The following is a 19431-nucleotide window of genomic DNA, read 5'->3' as shown; positions in this document are numbered from 1 at the left end:
CTTAAGGCCCTCGAGTCCTGGCGACATTCTCGTAGATAACTTGCACTTACCTGCATGAAATGCCATTAGCTATTCCTCGCACATCTTCACTGTCTACAACATCACCTACATAATGTGTTAGAATAGGGCCCTGTTCTTTTCGCCTGCTCTCAATCCTACCCCATCTCCCTTTCCTCCATGTCCTAATAATTCCCTTATGTGCTTGCAGTTTACTTCCGTTGCTGATCTGAGACAAATTTCCCTTTGTTGAAAACGATATGTAGGATGAAAGCTTGACAGACTGTTCCCTCTCATGGGTTGTTACATCCTTAATAAACTCGCTAGATCGTACATCCAATACAGCCGACAAGATCTTATTAGAAATTGGGATAAATGATGCTCTCGGCCGTTGGAACTCTTGGCACAATCAGAATTGCATTCTTTGCCATAGAGTAACATGCACAGTGGTTCCTGATCTCTGTTTGAAATAGTAAGGCTTATTTCTCGGGGGCGATGTCTGACTTGAATACCTTAGGGGGGGAAAAAAACTTGCGAGAACGAAAATTGAATGTCATAAAATAAAAGCTAAATCAGGAGGAGCTGGAGGTGATTCTACTCTTGTTAGAGATGGCCTTTGGCTGCTATTTATGTCGTAAAATTAGCAGTGGCTGTCTACTAGCCTTTACCTGAAGGTTGGACACAAAAAGCTGGAGTAACTCAGCCGGTCAGACAGCAACTCTGGAGAAAAGGGATAAGTGACGTTTCAATGTTTAAAAAAAAATTAATTATAGTAAATAATGGGAGGAGATAGAAGGAGAATACAGAAGGGCGTAGGTTCAGGGCGGCATAGTGGTAGAGTTTCTGTCTGACAGTGCCAGAGACCCAGGTTCCATCTTGACTATGGGTGCTGTCTGTACGGAGTTTCTACTTTCTCCCTGTGACCGCGTGAGTTTTCGCCACGTGCTCCGGTTTCCTCCTACTCTCCAGAGACATGCAGGTTTGTAGGTTAATTGGCTTAGGTAATAATTGTAAATTGTCCCGATTGTGTAGGATAGTGTTAGTGTACGGAGAGATCGCTGGTCGGCGCAGACACGGTGGACCGAAGGGCCTGTTTCCACGCTGCATGTCTAAAGTCTAATGGTTGGTAAAAATAGACAGGCAGCAAAATATATTATTCACATTAAATTTATTTGAAGGGAAAGTGAGAAGAAGGATATGAAACACTGAGTCCAATTTTGGATGGGTTATATGAAAAGAGAAACCTGATGACATGTACCCCAGTTTTTAAAGGTGGTAGAACATTTTGAGAAGATTGTTTAAAAGTGCTTGTGGAATTGGTTTTGCTCGCAGAGGAATAGAATAGAATAGATTGCAACATTAAGGAAGAGGTTGAACCTTTGAACAGCAGCTCTTGAGCCTCAACTGCTGAAATGTTTTACCACAATACACATACAGCATTGAAACAGACCCTTCAGCCCACCAAGCCCATGCAGAGCACCCATTTACACTTTAGAAACATAGAAACATAGAAAATAGGTGCAGGAGGAGACCATTCGGCCCTTCGAGCCAGCACCGCCATTCATTGCAATCATGGCTGATCGTCCCCAATCAATAACCCGTGCCTGCCTTCTCGCCATATCCATTGATTCCACTAGCCCCTAGAGCTCTATCTAACTCTCTGTTAAATCCATGCAGTGATTTGGCCTCTACTGCCCTCTGTGGCAGGGAATTCAACAATTCATTAAAATCCACAGAAGCTCTGATTTAAGTCTGTCTGTGTTTTGCCGCTCTTTTTTTTTAATGGTTTCCCCCCTCTGACTCACTTCTAACTCTCCTCCCACACGGGCTAGTGCCAATCAGTGCTTTTTCCTGCTTTTCTTTGCTGCGGTTCCTCAAAATCCACGGAAGCTCTGAGCTACTGAGTTAGCCATGCAACTGGTACCGTGTAGTCCAGTGCAACCTGTGGGACATGCGCATCCTTCATGGAAAGCCTGCTTTGGCTGACCAGGTGGAAGAGATTTTTAAGAACCAACGGCTGGAAAGGTGACGCAGCGACGCGCTGTGGAATGCGAAGGGCCCGTCAGAGCACTAAAGACGACATGGCCATCCACTGCAGCCAAGAAGTCTCCATCCGTGATGATTTTCCGTACCTCTGGACTCTGACTTCTGCGGCCGAGAGGGTGGGGTTGTTACAGAGCAACAAACAGCTTCATCACCTTAAACTCACTCACCCACAGGTTTTTGTGCAGTCCGCTTCTCTACAAGTATGCTGTTCACGAATTGGACTCATGAGCCATGTCAGAACTCACCAGAATTGAGACTGCTCAACCCGCCATTGTCTGTACCGACGGGCCACCACCACATTAAATCCAATTTTTGTATTCTCACCCAGATTCTACCACTCTCTCACTCACTATGGACAATATAATGTGACTAATTAACCTACTGATCTACACATTTTGCACTGCGGGCCAAAAATGTAGCACCCAAAGGAAAACCGTGTGGTCACAGGGAAACTGCAAACTCTGCACTGGCAGCACTGGAGGTCAGGATTGCACAGTTGCTGGAGCTGTATGACGGCATCTCTACTAACTGTGCAGCTGTGGCACCCGTTGATGCTTGCGTTGGAACTGGATAAGAAGGCAGAGATGGAAAATAAATGTTGGTATAATTCCCTGTGTTGGGCAGCACGGTGGCACAGCGGTAGAGTTGCTGCCTCACAGCGCTTGCAATGCCGGAGACCCTGGTTCAATCCCGACTACGGGTGCTGTCTGTACGGAGTTTGTACGTTCTACCCGTGACCTCCAAGATCTTTGGTTTCCTCTCACACTCCAAAGACGCACAGGTTTGTAGGTTAATTGGCTTGGAATAAGTGCAACTTGCTCCTTGTGTGTGTAGGATAGTGTTAATGTGCGGGAATTGGTGCTCGGTGCGGACTCGGTGGGCCGAAGGTCCTGTTTCCGGACTGTGTCTCTGAGCCAAACTAAACCAATTGTAGGATGCAGATTTAAGATGATTTGCAAAACTTTAAAAAAGTACAGAAAAGTACACACCGTGCTGAAGTAAAATATAAAATATAGATAGGGATCCTTCTTCAGACCCAACCTGGAATATCACCTATCCACCATCTGCATTTTCTTGCATCACCATGAAAACAACACAGTACAGTACAGGACTGTGGCCCTTCAGCCCACAATATCTGTGCAGAACATGATGCCAATGGGGCAGCACGCTGGTGCAGCGGTAGAGTTGCTGCCTTACAGTGCCAGAGACCTGGGTTTGATCCTGACCACAGGTGCTGTCTGTACGGAGTTTGTATGTTCACCGGGTGGCGCCAACTAGTGGCTGCCTCGTCTGTCCTTTCCTCTGTTTTTGTTATTTTAAGTACATGTTAAAGAGTATGTTTTAGTGTTCCTTGGTTTGTTTTATGTGGGGGTAGGGGGGTTGGGGAAAGCTTTTTTCAATCTCTTACCTCGATGGAGATGCGATTTTTCTCAGTATTGTATATCCGTCCCCACTGTGGCCTAACATCGTGGAGTGGCGCGGCTTTTCATGGCGACCGACTCGGCGCTTCAACCATCGTGGAGCTTGCGGTCCCTTTGTCTGGGATCGACTATGGAGAGCTCCAACTGCGGGCCTGTGGATTTTAACATCGTCCCTGGTTAGAGACCGATTTGGGAACTCCAAGCCGCAGAGAGTTTCAACCGTCCCGACGTGGGATTTTCAATCTGAAGCAAGGGCTTCAGATCGCCGGCTGTGGGAGCTTTGATGGCCTTGACTGCGGATGGTTCAACAGCCCAGACCACGGGAGAATAAAGAGGAAGAAGATTGGACTTTATTACTTTCCATCACGTGCCATTTAGAACGGAAACGAGACATTTAGAACGGAGACAAGGAAACACTTTTTCTCACAGAGATTGGTGAGTCTGTAGAATTCTCTGCCAGAGGGCGGTGGAGGCCGGTTCTCTGGATGCTTTCAAGAGTGAGCTAGATAGGGCTCTTAAAGATAGAGGAGTCGGGGGATATGGGGAGAAGGCAGGAACGGGGTACTGATTGGGGTTGATCAGCCAAGATCACATTGAATGAAGGTGCTGGCTCGAAGGGCCGAATGGCCTACTCCTGCACCTATTGTCTATTGTCTATTGTTTATTATCACTGTGAGGTACGTGGGGAGCCGCTGTGGTGGATGTTAATGTTAACTTTTATTTTATGTGACTGTGTCTTGTTGCTTTTCACTTAGTATGGCTGTATGGTAACTCAAATTTCACTGTACCTTAATTGGTACATGTGACGATAAACTGACCTTTAAACCTTGAGACCTTGTCCGCGTGAGGATTCAAGATTAAATTTAATTGTCACATGTACCAATTAAGGTACAGTGACATTTGAGTTACCATACAGCCATACTAAGTAAAAAACAAAAATACACACAGCACTTAAACTAAAGTTTAACATAAACATCTACCACAGCAGAATCCACATTCTTCACTGATGGAAGGGAATAAAATTCAGTCATCTTCCTCCTTTGTTCACCCGTGGTCGGGGCCTTTGAACGGGGCCGTTGCCGACTGTCCGATGTCCAAGCCCTCTCGTCGGGATGATGGAAACTCCGGCGTCGGGACGGATCGGAACACTCGAATGAAGCTCCTGAGTCGGCAGCTTCTTAACAGAGACCGCTGCTTCACGGTGTTAAAATCCCCAGGCCCCGCGGTCGGAACTCCAACACTGATCCTCGGCGTAAGATTCCAGACTCCGCGATGATAAGTCCGCGCCACACCCGCAGCTTGAAGCTCCGGGCCGGTCTCCAGTAAAGGCCGCACCGTTCCACGTTGTAGGCCGCAGGGGGGGGCTGGAAATGCGACACGGAGAAAAATCGCATCTCCGTCAAGGTACGTGACTGGAAAAAGTTTCCCCCGATCCCCCCCCACCCCTCACATAAAACATACTGAGACATTAAAACAAACATTCAAGACATACTTAAAATAATAAAAACAGAGCAGGACAAGACAGATTGCTGGCGAAGCGACCATTATGGGCGCCACCCGGTGGTGAAGTTTTCTCTGGGTACTCCAGCTTCTTCTCACACTCTAAAGAGTGGTAACATTGAAAATTGTTCCTAGTGTGTAGGATAGTGCTAGTAGATCACTGGTCGGCACGGACTCGGTGGCCCGAAGGGCCTGTTTCCTCATTGTATTTCTAAAGTCTAAAGTGCAAAGTCAACCTGTAGGAAAAAAACGCAACTGAAAATATTTTATATTAACTCAGTGAGCTGTCTGACCAGGACTATGGATGCTGAAGAGAAAATGTAATGTATACTTTTGAGGAGAATAAGGTTGGTCAATGTGTGGAAAGTGCAGCAGAGTAAGATTATTGGATGGCATTTTTAAAAGAGGCAGCACAAGGTGAATGACATATTACCCTGCACAATTGTATTAGTTTGGCTTAGAGATACAGCGTGGAAACAAGCCATTCGACCCATAATGAATCCACGCCAACCAACGATCACCCCGTACACTTGTTCTGTCCTACACACTCAGGACAATTTACAGAAGACAATTAACCTGCAAACCTGCGCGTCATTGGAGTGTGGGAAGAAACCGCAGCACCCGGGGAAAACACGCCAACACAGGGAGACATACGAACTCCGTACAGACAGCAACCGGAGTTAGGATCGAACCCGGGTCTCTGTGGGGCAGCTGTGAGGCAGCAAATCTACATCCGTGCCACACTGCCAGTTTACATAAAACTTCTTCTGGATTGAGATCTGGAAGAGACGGGTGCAGTTCCGGATATTTTTTAACTTCATTTGCCACGAATAAAGTTGTTTAGTTTTGAGAAACAGGCCCTTCGGCCCACTGAGTCTGCACCGACCAGCCATCCTTGCACACTTACACTATGCTACACACACTAGGGACAATTTACATTTCTACCAAACAAATTAACCTAAAACCCTGTACGTCTTTGGAGTGTGGGAGGAAACCGAAGATCTCGGAGAAAACCCGCCCAGTCACAGGGAGAACGTACAAGACTCTGTTCAGACAGCACCCATAGTCAGGATCGAACCCGGGCTTCTGGCGCTGTGAGTCAGCAACTCTACCGCTGCGCTGTAAGGGTGTGTCTGTGTGTATTTTCAACTCATTTTCATTTTTGTCATTTTGTTTTAATTGATGCATGTGAATGAATAAGAATGAATGAATAAGTTTATTGGCCAAGTATTCACATACAAGGAATTTGCCTTGGTGCTCTGCCCGCAAGTGACAACATGACATACAGTGACAGTTAGGAATGACACATGAAACATTAAACATTAATAATAAAGCATCATTGATTAAACATGTGAATTAAACAAAATACCAGAGCAAAACGAGGCTACAGATTCTTGGTTATTGAGTAGAGCTACTACTTGTGGAAAAAAGCTGTTTTTATGTCTGGCTGTGGCAGCTTTGACAGTCCAGAATCGCCTTCCAGAGGGAAGTGATTCAAAGAGTTTTTGGCCAGGGTGAGAGGGGTCAAAGATGACCTTACCCGCTCGCTTCCTGGCCCTTGCAATGTGCAGTTCGTCAATGGAGGGAAGGTTGCAGGAAATAACCTTTTCAGCTGATCGGACGATTCGCTGCAGCATCCAGGTGTCGTGCTTGGTGGCTGAGCCAAAACAGACCATGATGGACAAGGTGAGGACAGACTCTACAATGGCTGTATGGAATCGGACCATCATTGCCTGTGGCAGATTGTCCTTCCTCAGCTGCCGCAGGAAGTACATCGTCTATTGTGCATTTTTGACTGTGGAGTCGATGGTAGCCCCCACTTAAGGTCCCTGGAGATGACGGTTCCCAGGAACTGAAAAGACTCCACAGATGTGACTGTGGTGTTGTTGTTGGTGAGTGGGGTGATGGGAGGTGGAGTCTGTGATATATGTTGTACTGTATTAAAAAGCTCCCTCCTGTTTAGGCTGCCAGTGATTGACGCGCTAGGAAAAGAGCTTGTTGCAGAGGTGACGCACACTGGCAAGAAGAAAGAAGCCATGGTTCAGTGTTCACTGGAGGCCTGCAAGATCTTGGACGCCCGAGGCGTCCTGCGAATGGAGGCAGGTTGGTACCACCCAAGAGATTGTGTTTGAAAATACAGATCCGCCATCGATTTTCCAGCAACTGGTGGTTCGGATACTCCTTTAATCCGGACAAATGGACAAATGAACTGCTGATGCTGGAGTCTTGACACACTCAAAGTGGTGGAGTAACTCAGCAAGTCAGGCTGCCCGATATGCCGAGTTACTCCAGCACTTTGTCACTAGGTCTCCCACGATGGTGTCCATTTCCCTCCAAACCAAAGAGAAAATTTTGAGGAGAGCTTTGTAACTGGGAACTCACATCAGTCAATCCAGTGATTGATTCTGAAAGTGCATCAAAAATTAAATCAGTTTGCCTTCTTAACTGCTTGATTTATCTCCAAAGTAGGCAACGTTTCAGATTCAATTAGGACTGAATGAATTGCCAAAGGGGCAAGCATAAAATGAATTGAAACAGAATTGAGATGGATTGTATATAAGTTATTAGGGCAGGCATCCTTGCCAACATAGCTGAAAGATTTAAACTGAACAATCTCCATCCTTGCATTGACTGGGTAATCAGTTCAACCACTAATGCTCAGGAATGTAGAACTTTATAGTGCGTATGGAGGCCATTAGTGCCAGTTCTTTGCTTGAACAATTTGAAACTAGTCCCAGAACTCATTCTCACACACTTTGCTTCAAGTATTTATTCACTTTTCTGTTTAAAGACGCAATGGTTTCTGCTTCAATTAATCATTATGGCAAAGTATTCCATGCCCCGACTCGCATCTTGAAGTGAGGACTTCTTGTCACCACCCACTCAAAAGAAGCAGTCTTTTCATGAAGAGCTTTAAAAAACAGTATAAAGGACCTGTCCCTCTTTCCCGAGTTATTCACGATTTTTCTCGAGTTATTCACGTATTCTCATGAGTTTTTCCCTTGATTCAAACTTGCAGAATGTCCGTAACGAGTCCGTAGGAGTCCGTAGATATATTGTAGCGGCTCGTTATGCCAGCCGTAGGTACTCGGGGCATTAAATGTTGACATTTTTCTCCTCCCGACTATTTTTTTACTCGTGGACATTTTTTTATCAGGCTGGAAAAAAAGTCCCGACTTACCTGATGCCTTGAGTACTAAATGTAAAAATTGTCTCTAGTGAGTGTAGGATGTTGTTAATGTGCGGTGATCGCTGGTCGGCGCTGACCCGGTGGGCCGAAGGGCCTGTTTCCGCGCTGTATCTCTAAACTAAAACTAAAAAACTAAACTAAACTAAATTGTGAAGGTAGAGAATTGTAGAGGTGTGAATTGTTTAGGACTATTGATGGGGAGGAGGAAAGAAAGAGAACGGGTGATGATGAGGGGGAAGGGGCGGGGTGATTATTCCACCCTTCAATGTGCACCCCTTAACAAAACTACACATTGTGGGTTAACTAAGATTTGTACAGATTCACTGTCATTCTTGACTGTTTTATTCTTAATACAAAGCCCGGTATTGTACTGGCCAATTCATGCATTTATCAAGCCTAAAGGACAAAGGACATTTATTGTCACATACACCAATTGGTGCAGTGAAATATGAGTTACAATGCAGCACACAAATAAGATAAACACAACACTTTAGAATTTAACATAAAACATAAAAAACATCCCCCACAGCGGAATCAACGTTTCCCACTGTGAGGGAAGGCAACAAAGTTCAGTCCTTTTCCTCTGTTCACTTGTGGTCTGCGCCTATTGAGGCCTCCGCAGTCGCCACTACGGGCCCGATGTTTCAGGCCTTCGAACGGAAGAACACTCTCAGCGGCCCAGAGCCTCCGAACCGGCCGCTTCCTACCAGAGACCACGGCTTCCGAAGTCCACAGGCGGAGATTCTGGTCTCCGGCAGAAAGGCAGCGCCAATCCAGGTGGTAGGCCGCAAAGGTGGGGGGCGAAGATGCGGCTCGGAGAATAGTCGCATCCTTGCCCAGGAAGTGACTAAGAAAACAGATTCCCCCTCCGCCCACATAAAAAAGACTACAAAAACAAACTGTAAAACAGACTAAAAATAACAAAAAGAATGAAAGGACAGACAGCTGCAGGCTAGGCAGCCACACTCAATTGTGCCACCACTTTCACCTCATGTGTAGCAAAGAACTGCAGATGTTAGTTTAAACCGAAGATAGACAAAAAACGCTGGAGTAACTCAGCGGGACAGGCAGCATCTCTGGAGAGAAGGAATGGGAAAGTTTTCGATTCGAGACCCTTCTTCTGAGGAAGGGTCTCGACCTAAAACGTCAACCATTACTTCTCTCCAGAGATGCTGCCTATCCCGCTGAGTTACTCCAGCGTTTTGTGTCTACCTTTATCAAACCTCAATTGTACTTTCAAACAGTTGTACATTTTAATTTATTTCGTTCCTGCACAGTATTCGGTGTGTCACAGTGGCGCAGCGGTAGAGTTGCTGCCTTACAGTGCTTGCAGCGCCGTTAACCAGGGTTCAATCCTGGCTACGGGTGCTGTCTGTATGGCGTTTGTACGTTCTCCCCGTGACTCCATGGGTTTTCTCTGAGATCTTCGGTTTCCTCCCACATGCCAAAGACGTGCAGGTTTGTAGGTTAATTGGTTTGGTAAATGTAAAAAATTGTCCTTAGTGTATTGGATAGTGTTAATGTGCGGAGATCGCTGGTCGGAGCGGACTCGGTGGGCCGAAGGGCCTGCTTCCGCACTGTATCTCTAAATTAAACTAAACTAAACTGAATACAGAATAGAGAGAGTACAGAGGAGATTTACTAGAATGTTGCCTGGGTTTCAGCAACTAAGTTACAGAGAAAGATTGAACAAATTAGGTCTTTATTCTTTGGAGCACAGAAGGTTAAGGGGGGACTTGATAGAGGTCTTTAAAATGATGAGAGGGATAGACAGAGTTGACGTGGATAAGCTTTTCCCATTGAGAGTAGGGAAGATTCAAACAAGAGGACATGACTTGAGAATTAAGGGATAGAAGTTTAGGGGTAACATGAGGGGGAATGTCTTTACTCAAAGAGTGGTAGCTGTGTGGAATGAGCTTCCAGTGGAAGTGGTGGAGGCAGGTTCGATTTTATAATTTAAAAATAAATTGGATAGGTATATGGACGGGAAAGGAATGGAGGGTTATGGTCTGAGTGCAGGTAGATGGGACTAGGGGAAAATAAGTGTTCGGCATGGACTTGAAGGGCCGAGATGGCCTGTTTTCCGTGCTGTAATTATTATGTGGTTATATGTTAATATACTGTTACAGCTGCAGAGAAAGTGCAGCCACCTGAAGAGGCGTTTGTGAAGTTCCTTGGCCATGGCTTCAATATGTTGGACCAAAACCAATTGTTAGTGATATCTACACTAGAAACATGAAGCTCTCAACCATCTCTGCTTCAGCACCAGAGGTGCAGATTGAGGTGTGTGCTCTACCCTGCTTCCTGAAGTCGATGACCAGCTCCTTCGCCTTGCTGACATTGAAGTAGATGTTGTTATATTGACCCCCATGCTCCCTGCGCTACTAAGCGCTCAATGGCATTCTTAATTACATCAACACAACAAAATATGTGAACATAGTACTCAAATCAATGAAGAAATAAGCCATGTGTTGCATGTGTATACTATATGCATGCATGATCTGTACGACCAAGGCATCTGTTAATAGAGGCAGGTGGTAGACCCAAGAGAGGCGCCTGAAAATAGAACGCCATCGACGTACGCTGTCAACGCTGGTACGGATACTCTTTAATCCGGACAAATGGACAAATGAACTGCTGATGCTGGAGTCTTGACACACTCAAAGTGGTGGAGTAACTCAGCAAGTCAGGCTGCCCGATATGCCGAGTTACTCCAGCACTTTGTCACTAGGTCTCCCACGATGGTGTCTATTTCCCTCCAAACCAAAGAGAAAATTTTGAGGAGAGCTTTGTAACTGGGAACTCACATCAGTCAATCCAGTGATTGATTCTGAAAGTGCATCAAAAATTAAATCAGTTTGCCTTCTTAACTGCTTGATTTATCTCCAAAGTAGGCAACGTTTCAGATTCAATTAGGACTGAATGAATTGCCAAAGGGGCAAGCATAAAATGAATTGAAACAGAATTGAGATGGATTGTATATAAGTTATTAGGGCAGGCATCCTTGCCAACATAGCTGAAAGATTTAAACTGAACAATCTCCATCCTTGCATTGACTGGGTAATCAGTTCAACCACTAATGCTCAGGAATGTAGAACTTTATAGTGCGTATGGAGGCCATTAGTGCCAGTTCTTTGCTTGAACAATTTGAAACTAGTCCCAGAACTCATTCTCACACACTTTGCTTCAAGTATTTATTCACTTTTCTGTTTAAAGACGCAATGGTTTCTGCTTCAATTAATCATTATGGCAAAGTATTCCATGCCCCGACTCGCATCTTGAAGTGAGGACTTCTTGTCACCACCCACTCAAAAGAAGCAGTCTTTTCATGAAGAGCTTTAAAAAACAGTATAAAGGACCTGTCCCTCTTTCCCGAGTTATTCACGATTTTTCTTGAGTTATTCACGTATTCTCATGAGTTTTTCCCTTGATTCAAACTTGCAGAATGTCCGTAACGAGTCCGTAGGAGTCCGTAGATATATTGTAGCGGCTCGTTATGCCAGCCGTAGGTACTCGGGGCATTAAATGTTGACATTTTTCTCCTCCCGACTATTTTTTTACTCGTGGACATTTTTTAATCAGGCTGGAAAAAAAGTCCCGACTTACCTGATGCCTTGAGTACTAAATGTAAAAATTGTCTCTCTAGTGAGTGTAGGATGTTGTTAATGTGCGGTGATCGCTGGTCGGCGCTGACCCGGTGGGCCGAAGGGCCTGTTTCCGCGCTGTATCTCTAAACTAAAACTAAAAAACTAAACTAAACTAAATTGTGAAGGTAGAGAATTGTAGAGGTGTGAATTGTTTAGGACTATTGATGGGGAGGAGGAAAGAAAGAGAACGGGTGATGATGAGGGGGAAGGGGCGGGGTGATTATTCCACCCTTCAATGCGCACCCCTTAACAAAACTACACATTGTGGGTTAACTAAGATTTGTACAGATTCACTGTCATTCTTGACTGTTTTATTCTTAATACAAAGCCCGGTATTGTACTGGCCAATTCATGCATTTATCAAGCCTAAAGGACAAAGGACATTTATTGTCACATACACCAATTGGTGCAGTGAAATATGAGTTACAATGCAGCACACAAATAAGATAAACACAACACTTTAGAATTTAACATAAAACATAAAAAACATCCCCCACAGCGGAATCAACGTTTCCCACTGTGAGGGAAGGCAACAAAGTTCAGTCCTTTTCCTCTGTTCACTTGTGGTCTGCGCCTATTGAGGCCTCCGCAGTCGCCACTACGGGCCCGATGTTTCAGGCCTTCGAACGGAAGAACACTCTCAGCGGCCCAGAGCCTCCGAACCGGCCGCTTCCTACCAGAGACCACGGCTTCCGAAGTCCACAGGCGGAGATTCTGGTCTCCGGCAGAAAGGCAGCGCCAATCCAGGTGGTAGGCCGCAAGGGTGGGGGGGCGAAGATGCGGCTCGGAGAATAGTCGCATCCTTGCCCAGGAAGTGACTAAGAAAACAGTTTCCCCCTCCGCCCACATAAAAAAGACTACAAAAACAAACTGTAAAACAGACTAAAAATAACAAAAAGAATGAAAGGACAGACAGCTGCAGGCTAGGCAGCCACACTCAATGGCGCCACCACTTTCACCTCATGTGTAGCAAAGAACTGCAGATGTTAGTTTAAACCGAAGATAGACAAAAAACGCTGGAGTAACTCAGCGGGACAGGCAGCATCTCTGGAGAGAAGGAATGGGTAATGTTTCGATTCGAGACCCTTCTTCTGAGGAAGGGTCTCGACCTAAAACGTCAACCATTACTTCTCTCCAGAGATGCTGCCTATCCCGCTGAGTTACTCCAGCGTTTTGTGTCTACCTTTATCAAACCTCAATTGTACTTTCAAACAGTTGTACATTTTAATTTATTTCGTTCCTGCACAGTATTCGGTGTGTCACAGTGGCGCAGCGGTAGAGTTGCTGCCTTACAGTGCTTGTAGCGCCGTTAACCAGGGTTCAATCCTGGCTACGGGTGCTGTCTGTATGGCGTTTGTACGTTCTCCCCGTGACTCCATGGGTTTTCTCTGAGATCTTCGGTTTCCTCCCACATGCCAAAGACGTGCAGGTTTGTAGGTTAATTGGTTTGGTAAATGTAAAAAATTGTCCTTAGTGTATTGGATAGTGTTAATGTGCGGAGATCGCTGGTCGGAGCGGACTCGGTGGGCCGAAGGGCCTGCTTCCGCACTGTATCTCTAAATTAAACTAAACTAAACAGAATACAGAATAGAGAGAGTACAGAGGAGATTTACTAGAATGTTGCCTGGGTTTCAGCAACTAAGTTACAGAGAAAGGTTGAACAAATTAGGTCTTTATTCTTTGGAGCACAGAAGGTTAAGGGGGGACTTGATAGAGGTCTTTAAAATGATGAGAGGGATAGACAGAGTTGACGTGGATAAGCTTTTCCCATTGAGAGTAGGGAAGATTCAAACAAGAGGACATGACTTGAGAATTAAGGGATAGAAGTTTAGGGGTAACATGAGGGGGAACTTCTTTACTCAGAGAGTGGTAGCTGTGTGGAATGAGCTTCCAGTGGAAGTGGTGGAGGCAGGTTCGATTTTATAATTTAAAAATAAATTGGATAGGTATATGGACGGGAAAGGAATGGAGGGTTATGGTCTGAGTGCAGGTAGATGGGACTAGGGGAAAATAAGTGTTCGGCATGGACTTGAAGGGCCGAGATGGCCTGTTTTCCGTGCTGTAATTGTTATGTGGTTATATGTTAATATACTGTTACAGCTGCAGAGAAAGTGCAGCCACCTGAAGAGGCGTTTGTGAAGTTCCTTGGCCATGGCTTCAATATGTTGGACCAAAACCAATTGTTAGTGATATCTACACTAGAAACATGAAGCTCTCAACCATCTCTGCTTCAGCACCAGAGGTGCAGATTGAGGTGTGTGCTCTACCCTGCTTCCTGAAGTCGATGACCAGCTCCTTCGCCTTGCTGACATTGAAGTAGATGTTGTTATATTGACCCCCATGCTCCCTGCGCTACTAAGCGCTCAATGGCATTCTTAATTACATCAACACAACAGAATATGTGAACATAGTACTCTGTAAACGATATAATCAATGAAAAAAGTTTATATATATACGCGCATATGTGTGTATATATGCATGTATATAAACTGTATATACATACACATCTATATATATACTAGACCAAGTGCAGACCCGTTACAAGAGAGGCGGCCTGACGTCATCGCGCAACGCCACGCACTAGGCGTACGCTGTCAAGACGCTGCGTACGACGTCAAGACGCTACGTACGACGTCAAGATGCTGCATACGACGTCATGACGCTGTGTACGCCCGTTGAGACGCTGCGTACGCCCTCAATGCGGGCCAACAGGACGTTGACGCGCGGGATTTTCGGACAGTGTAAGCCCGCGGGGACGGCGAAAAACCGGGGGACCTGCCGATCTGCGCCTTCCGCCAGCATGACAGAGCCGGGCCGAGGGGGGGGGGGGGGGGGAGTGGTGGAGAGCTGGGCGGCAGCAGCGAAAATCGCTAGCGAAATGGGGAAAATGTTGGCGTTTTTGGAGGAGAGCAGCCGTTATGGTTCCTGGCCAGGAGGCGAAGAAATGAGTGAGTGGGGGGGGAAAGGATTTTATTAAAAATGTGTACATAAAAATGACAAAATTCAATGAGGAGTGGATTTGCGAATGTAAAAGTGAAATGGCTAGCGAAATGGAAAATATCTTGGAATTTTTGCGTGTGCTTTTGGCGGACCAACGAATCAAAAGCCAAAACTCTAATCTGAAAATCTAATCTGACATACACCCACAAACAAACACACACACACACACACAGATTTTTAAAAGTATATAGATATATATATAGATGTATACATACACATCTTTATATATATACTAGACCAAGTGCAGACCCGTTGGGTCTGTTCCCCCAACGTGCGGTTGTGGGGGGGGGCAGGCGGCATGCAGTGTCACACACACTATCCCCCCCCCCCCTCCCGCACTCATGCTAATTACCCCCCTTGATATCATATTAATATTATTAATTTGGTCCTTTTACCCCATAATTACCCTATCTACTGACGCATAGCCCCCAACTTGCAGTCACATCTAGAGAGGGGGGGGGGGGGGGGGTAGAGAGTTAGGGCAGAGAGAGAAGGGGCAGAGACAGAGAGAGAGACATAGACACAGAGAGAGGGACAAGATTGAGAGGGGGTGGAGAGGAGGAGAAAAGGGAGGGTGGGTGAGAGGGGAAAGGTGGGGGAGGAGGGGAGGAGAGAGAGAGGGGGAGAGTGAGGGGGAGAGAGAGGGTGGTGCTGAGAGGGGGGTGAGGGGGAGAGGTGGGGAGCGGAGAGGGTGGAGGGAAGAGGGGAGGGGGGAGAGAGGGTGGGGGGGATAGAGGGGGGGGAGGGGGGGGGATAGAGGGGGGGAGAGAGGGGGGAGCAGGGAGGGGGAGGGAGGGTAGAGGGAAGGGGGTAGGGGTGTGGAGGGGAGGGGGGATTAGGGGAGGGACGGTGGGGGGGGGATGGAGGGGAGGAGGGGGAGAAAAAGATGGGAGAGAAAGAGAGAGGGAAGAGAGAGAGGGGGGAGAGGAGAGGGGGGGAGAGGGGAGGAGAGGGGGGAGAGGAGAGGAAAGGGGGAGAGAGGTGAGGGGGGAGGAGAGTGGGGGAGGAGAGGGGGGAGGAGATGGGGGAGAGGAGAGGGGGGAGAGGAGAGGGGGAGAGAGAGGAGAGGGGGGATGGGGAGAGAGGAGGGGAGAGAGAGAGAGGGAAAGGGAGAGAGAGAGAAAGAGAGAGGGATAGGGAGAGAGATGTGGGGAGAGAGAGAGAGAGTGCCTTTTTACTTCAACCCAAACCCCCCCAACAACCATTTGCAGGCAGTGCTTTTTTACTTCAAACTAACCATATTTTCATTTTCAAACCACATTAAGGGTACTTACTCACAGTTGTGTAGACATTTGTTCAGTGTCATTCAGAGCTCAGAGTGCCCTCCAGCTTGCAGAGACTGATTGAGGCACACCACTTCCTGGTTTTATAGTCCCTCCCCCTCCCTCCAGCAGGGGCAGCAGAGAGAATGGTGAATTTTTAAAAAAACATTAATTTCTCTCTGATTTTTCATCGATGGGAAAAATACTCTGGTCCAGGAAGACAGACGTGGGCTCTGATCGAGGTGGCCAAAAATGACGGCTGTAGGTGGCGGCGTTCTCTCGGAAATCGCAGCACAGTGGGCCAAAAGCGGTCAAGATCAGACTTTTAGTAATATAGATATATATATATATACATATGAAATATTCTTAAATCCGTCTTCTGCTATTCCTAATTAGAACAGCCATCCATTCATGCATACATATATGTGTACGTAACAAACAATAAAAGTGTAAAAGGACAAAAACAATGCCCCAAGTCTATGTGGTTGAGGGCTTATTTGGTGGTGTTTAATAACCTAATGGCTATTGATGAAGCCCACAATGGTGGTATCATCTGCAAACTTGTAAATGGAGTTAGGGCACAATTTGGCTGCACAGTCGTCAGTGTAAAGCAGGTAGAGTGCGGGGCTGAGAATGCATCATTGGGTGGAGAATTATGGAGATGATTTCATCGCTGATCATTGCAGATTGCGGTCTATGGGTCAGGAAGTCAAGGCTCTACTTGTCGAGGTGAGCGTTGAGTCCAAGGTCCAGGAGATTGGAGATAGTCTGGTTGGAATGACGGTGTTGCAAGCAGAGCTTCTGTCAATGAATGGAAGTCTGACATAGGCGTCTTGTAGTCGAGATGTTCCAGGAATGAATGTGGGGCCAGGGAGATGGAGACTGCCGCTGACCTGTTGCGGCACTAGGAACATTGAAGTAGCTCATTCATTTTTGAAATGAAAAGACTGCAAAGTTTACTAAAATAAAGTCTTGGTCAGCCGATTAATAATATCATACTCTTGTTGGACCCAGAAGATCAGAGTTGGGAGCAGCATTTCATACTTTGTTTATTTTCTAAAAGATAAAGCAAACTTCTTTATTGGAGGAACAGCATCTCATATTTCGCTTGGGCAGCTTACAACCCAGGGGTATGAATATTGATTTCTCTCACTTCAATTAACCCCTGCATTCCCTCTCTCTCCGTCCCTCCCCCCATTCAAGTCACACCAGCTTTTCGTTCTCACCTAGCAAATAGCTAACAATGCCATTTCCTTTGTCATTGTTACTTTTTTTGCACCTTTCATTCATTTGTTCTATATATCTCTACATCACCGTCTATATCTCTTGTTTCCCTGTCCCGTGATTGTCGGTCTGAAGAAGGGTCTCGACCCGAGACGTCACGCATTCCTTTTCTGCGGAGAAGCTGCCTGACCCGCTGAGTTACTCCAGCATTTTGTGTCTATCCAGTTTAAACCAGCATCTGCAGTTCCTTCCTCCACAAGCAACCCTCTACATTACTTCAGTCTTCTTCTTATCGAGTCCACACACAAGATTAGAAGTTGTTCAGCCAGCTGAACACACTTCTCGGCATCTGCACAATGGTGTCTGTCTTGCGCTTCTTGTGCTTCTTGTGCGTGGTGGTGGAAAGATTGGTTGAAACAGGGCCGCGACGTGAACGCTCTTTCCTTGGCCCCATTACTTCAGTAACACAGGGGATGAATTGAAACTGAATTGAAATGGATTATTAATCACATATTATGTTTAAGCCATTTGTGTGAAGTGTGTATCAAGTTCCCTTTTCCTGGAGCACTTATAAAGATTTGAAAAGTTAACTCAGACACTGCTTCTCATGAATATTCACAAAAAAAAAATCCAAGTGAACAAATTATATGTGTCTGGATTTTGTAATATAATTCTACTGAACAAAGAGACCTGTTTCTTTTACAGCACAGGTGGAAGGTTTAAGTAGTGACTTAAGGACTAGAGGGTATGAGCTATAGGGAGAGGTTGAGTAGGCTGGGTCTCTATTCCATGGAGCGCAGGAGGATAAGGGGTGATCTTATAAAGGTGTATAAGATCATAAGAGCTGTCCAAAGGGACAAGGATTGAAGGTTTGGATAAAATTTAGTTTAGTTTATTGTCATGTGTGCCGGGGTTCAGTGTAAAGCTTTTTTGTTGCGTGCTAACCAGTCAGCGGAAAGACTATACACGATTACAATCGAGCCATCCACAACGTACAGATGCATGATAGATAACATTTAGTGCAGGATAAAGTCCTGTAACGTAAAGTCTGATTACAGATAGTCCGAGAGTTTATAATAAGATAGATAGTAGCTCAGGACCGCCCGCTAGTTGTTGGTGGGATGATTCAGTTGACCAAAAACGGTTTACTGGTTCACAAAGAAATAACAGTGTACCAAATCATGAGAGGAATAGATCGGGTAGATGCACAAAGTCTCTTGCCCAGAGTAGGGGAATCGAGGACCAGAGGACATAGGTTCAAGGTGAATGGGAAAAGATTTAATAGGAATCTGAGGGTGACTTTTTCACACAAAGGGTGGAACAAGCTGCCAGAGGAGGTAGTTGAGGCAGGGACTATCCCATCGTTTAAGAAACAGTTAGACAGGTACATGGATAGGACAGGTGGGCGGTGGGCGGCGCGACTCACGTCGCAGCGGCCTCTGCAGTCCGTCTGTCTTTTTATTATTTTTTGTCTCGTTTGAATGGAGTTTTTATTCTTTTTTTTTGTGTATGTGTGTGGGGGGCGGGGGGTGGGGGAAACTTTTTTAAATCTATCTCCTGCACGGAGAACCCGACCTTTTCTCTGTCGGGTCTCCGTTGTCGTTGGGACCGAGCACCGTGGAGCGGCCTCCGGCAGGAACGACCTGAGGCTCCAGTCGCGGAGCCTGCAGACCTACTCACCATCGTGGAGCTGGCCGAGTTCGGAGCGGGTGGAGCGGTGGTGCCGCTCGGCTGCGACCTGACCCCGGAGATTCGGAGGCTCCAACTGCAGGTCTGGTGGACGGTGACACCGGGAGCCCGCGGGTCCCTGCTGGGAGACCGTTTTTCGGGGCTTCCGCAACGGCGACTTCACCCGCCCGAGTTGCGGGGTTGAAGAGTACCTGGAGCGGGGCCTTACATCATCGCCCGGCGTGGCTTGGAATGGCTGCGGGACTTCGCTAGCGCCTGCCGGGGGCTCCAACACCTTGCATCACCCGGCGTGGCGTTAATGGCTTTGACTTTGACTCTGACATCGGGAGGGGAATGGGAAGTGCAGGGGAGAGATAAGTCTTTGCCTTCCATCACAGCGATGAGGAGATGCGCTGTGATGGATGTTTGTGTAAATTGTGTTGTGTCTTGGTTCTTTCTTGTGTGTATGACTGCAG

At 46.4% G+C, this 19431-nt stretch overlaps 1 protein-coding gene across 2 annotated transcripts in view; it reads left to right on the top strand.

Annotated features, from left to right (window-relative positions):
- LOC116972961 (solute carrier family 4 member 1 adaptor protein) overlaps positions 1-19431 on the top strand; it is a 222838-nt gene that overhangs the window by 70710 nt on the left and 132697 nt on the right. For both annotated transcript variants that reach the window (XM_033020562.1, XM_033020561.1), the window contains one exon: positions 6928-7067. In XM_033020562.1, the coding sequence (XP_032876453.1) occupies positions 6928-7067 (140 nt within the window). The remainder of the gene's footprint in view (positions 1-6927; positions 7068-19431) is intronic.

Source organism: Amblyraja radiata, chromosome 5 (genome assembly GCF_010909765.2).
Source record: "Amblyraja radiata isolate CabotCenter1 chromosome 5, sAmbRad1.1.pri, whole genome shotgun sequence".
NCBI lineage: Eukaryota > Metazoa > Chordata > Chondrichthyes > Rajiformes > Rajidae > Amblyraja > Amblyraja radiata.
Note: the sequence above shows the minus strand (reverse complement) of the source record. Positions and strands in the feature narration are given on the sequence as shown.